Raw genomic sequence first — 2,564 nt, forward strand, 5'->3', positions numbered from 1 at the left:
GAAGCTCTGGATTTTCTGCTCCTCCACGGTCCTGAGGTTTGGACCAGGACTGAAAGAAGCAGATCCTGGATCCAGGCTGAAATGATCTTCTGTAGGTGACCATGCTCAGCCTCAGAGATAGGAGGAGGAGGAAGCTGCTGCTCCTCAGTAAAAGAGTCCACTTCAAAGTGAATTCATCAACAAAAGGTTCACTAAAAACTAAACTAAAAGCTGAACATAAATGTGCTTCTTTATCTGATGAATGACGGAGACCTGGACCCACCGTGGTTATCGCTGTGGATGTTCAGATCAGACGAACTGTTGAAACCTGAAATCATCGTCCTCAGAAGGCGGGCTATCATGGAGTCTCCGCCCACTCTGATGTCCACATGGTGACTACCTGCAGGGGGCGGAGTCACAGACATCAACAGTCAGTATGAAGACAGATTTTTATTTTCTGTGTGAGAACATCGGTTGTATTTAAACCTAAACAGAGTTTTAGCTGCTGACAGAAAAAAAATGTATAAGTCTAACAACTTATTTATCAATGGTTAATTTAGAAATAATTTTACAGCTGAAATATAGTACCTTCATGAGAATTTGAACAATTAGATAAAATAAATCAATAAATACATAACGTGAACTTCTACATGAGCATCACAGTAAGGAAGTAAACACTCCCTCCTAAAGTTCAAAGGTTTTATGTTTTAGATTAAAATAAAAAAGGGATCTGTTCTATATCAGGTTTTAAAATAAGGGGAACTTCAAGCCCAGACCATCAGCCCTCCACCACCGTGCTGACAGCTGCAGTGCATTCTGGGTAAACATCTGTCCTCTGGTCTGGTTCTGCTCCAGAAGTCTTCTGGTTCCTTCAGATGAACCTGAGTTGAGCTGCCATGTTGTTTTTAGAGGGAAGAGGCTTTGACCTTTGACCTTTGACCTGCTGACTGAGGCCTGCAGAGGCTCAGATGGAGCTCTCGGGTTCAATCAGCAGCATCTGACTGACAGTTGAGGAAGACGTGATGTTTTTCACTCTGCTTAGGTTTCCATTCATAAAAATAATAATAAAATGTGTTAAATGACCAGCTGAGAACTTGTTTTACTTTTCAAATAAAAACCCCTGAGTGTATTTAAAGTGTGTAGGTGTGTGTGTGTGTGTGGGTGCGCGTGTGTGTGTGATTACTGCTGATGTTGAACTGCGTGAACGTGTGTCTGCTGATGATGTCCAGAACACGAAACAGAGCGAAGTCGACCGTCAGCAGGACGACACACAGCAGGGAGACAGACAGGACCTGAAACACACCAGCTGTCTGAAAACACACACACACACACGCACACACACACACACACATTAAACTGCTTGACATAAACATCATTTTAGTTAAACGATTTAATAAAAAGAATATTAATTATGACAAACTAGAAAAATTCCCTGTTCTCATAAAATACACTTTGAATGAAAATCTGCTGAAGAAGCTGAAACTGAGCTGAAAGCTAAATGTAGCAAAAAAAACTAGCTAAATGCTAAAAGTGACAAAAGGTTAGCTACAAGCAAAAATAAAGCAAGTTAGCTAAATTCAGCAAAACATTAGCTTTTACTTAAAATTAGAATTAGTATAATTAGCATCAGCAGCATTAGCATTAGCAGTAGCAATATTAGTCTGGTATAGAGCACAAACTTTGACCTTTGACCTTTCTAACAGTTTAAACTCACCACTTGTTTCAGCTCTTCGGGGTAAATTCTCAAACTCCACGGGTGGATAAACTTATTTCTCTCTGGTTTCTTCAGAGGCAGCAGGAAACGCTTCCCCTAAAAACAAAGAGACGACACAACGGTCAGCCTGATAAAGAGGAGGAGGAGGAAGAGGAGGAGGGGAAGGAGGAGGAGGAGGAGGAGGAGGAGGACACCGCTCGTCTCCTGCGGGCGTCAATCTTTCTGAAGTAGGCGGTGATGTAGACGTTGTCAAAATAGATGTCCCTCTGATAACAGCGAAGGTAACTGAACCCCCTGAGGAGGAAAAGGAGGAGCAGAGATGAAGAATCAATTTAGAACAAGGGTTTGGGTTCAACTGGGGATGAAGGAGAGTCTTACTGAATGAAAACAGTGATGAAGGTGAAGGACAGAATCAGCTGCTGGATGTCCAGAACCAGTTCCATCGTCTTCGTCAGGGTGAGGAAGGACTGCCTGACAGCCTGAGTGAAGTTCTGATCCAGAGCGGATCCCTCCAACGCCGACTGCTGCTGCTGCTCCTGCAGGACGGCGGAGGAAGACCGTTCATTCAGCAGAACTCTGCTGGTTCTGAAGGTTCTGCTGAAGGCGAGTGAGGGTGTTCGGACCTGCAGGACCAGCTCTGTGCTGAACTCTCTGGACAGTCGATCCACGGAAACATTCAGCTGATCGAACAGCTGCCCGAAGTTCCCCTCCACAGGAATCTGCTCTCTGCACCACGGAGTCATCACTGAGAGAGAGAGGGTTAGTGCTCCTCCAGGGGTCAGCCACAGGTCACTGACATCACGATTTACCTCTGGTGACGTCACACAGGAAGTGGGCTCACGTCACACAGGAAGTGGACTCGCCTCTGGTG

At 44.6% G+C, this 2,564-nt stretch overlaps 1 protein-coding gene across 1 annotated transcript in view; it reads right to left on the bottom strand.

The window, feature by feature from the left end:
• dcst1 (DC-STAMP domain containing 1) overlaps positions 1 to 2,564 on the bottom strand; it is an 11,305-nt gene that overhangs the window by 2,701 nt on the left and 6,040 nt on the right. The window contains exons 8-13 of the mRNA XM_037980303.1: positions 2,317 to 2,438; positions 2,072 to 2,229; positions 1,888 to 1,987; positions 1,694 to 1,789; positions 1,163 to 1,289; positions 234 to 379 (exon numbers count right to left, since the gene is read on the bottom strand). Of these exons, the coding sequence (XP_037836231.1) occupies positions 234 to 379; positions 1,163 to 1,289; positions 1,694 to 1,789; positions 1,888 to 1,987; positions 2,072 to 2,229; positions 2,317 to 2,438 (749 nt within the window). The remainder of the gene's footprint in view (positions 1 to 233; positions 380 to 1,162; positions 1,290 to 1,693; positions 1,790 to 1,887; positions 1,988 to 2,071; positions 2,230 to 2,316; positions 2,439 to 2,564) is intronic.

The sequence above is a fragment of the Kryptolebias marmoratus genome, linkage group LG16, assembly GCF_001649575.2.
Source record: "Kryptolebias marmoratus isolate JLee-2015 linkage group LG16, ASM164957v2, whole genome shotgun sequence".
NCBI classification, from domain to species: domain Eukaryota; kingdom Metazoa; phylum Chordata; class Actinopteri; order Cyprinodontiformes; family Rivulidae; genus Kryptolebias; species Kryptolebias marmoratus.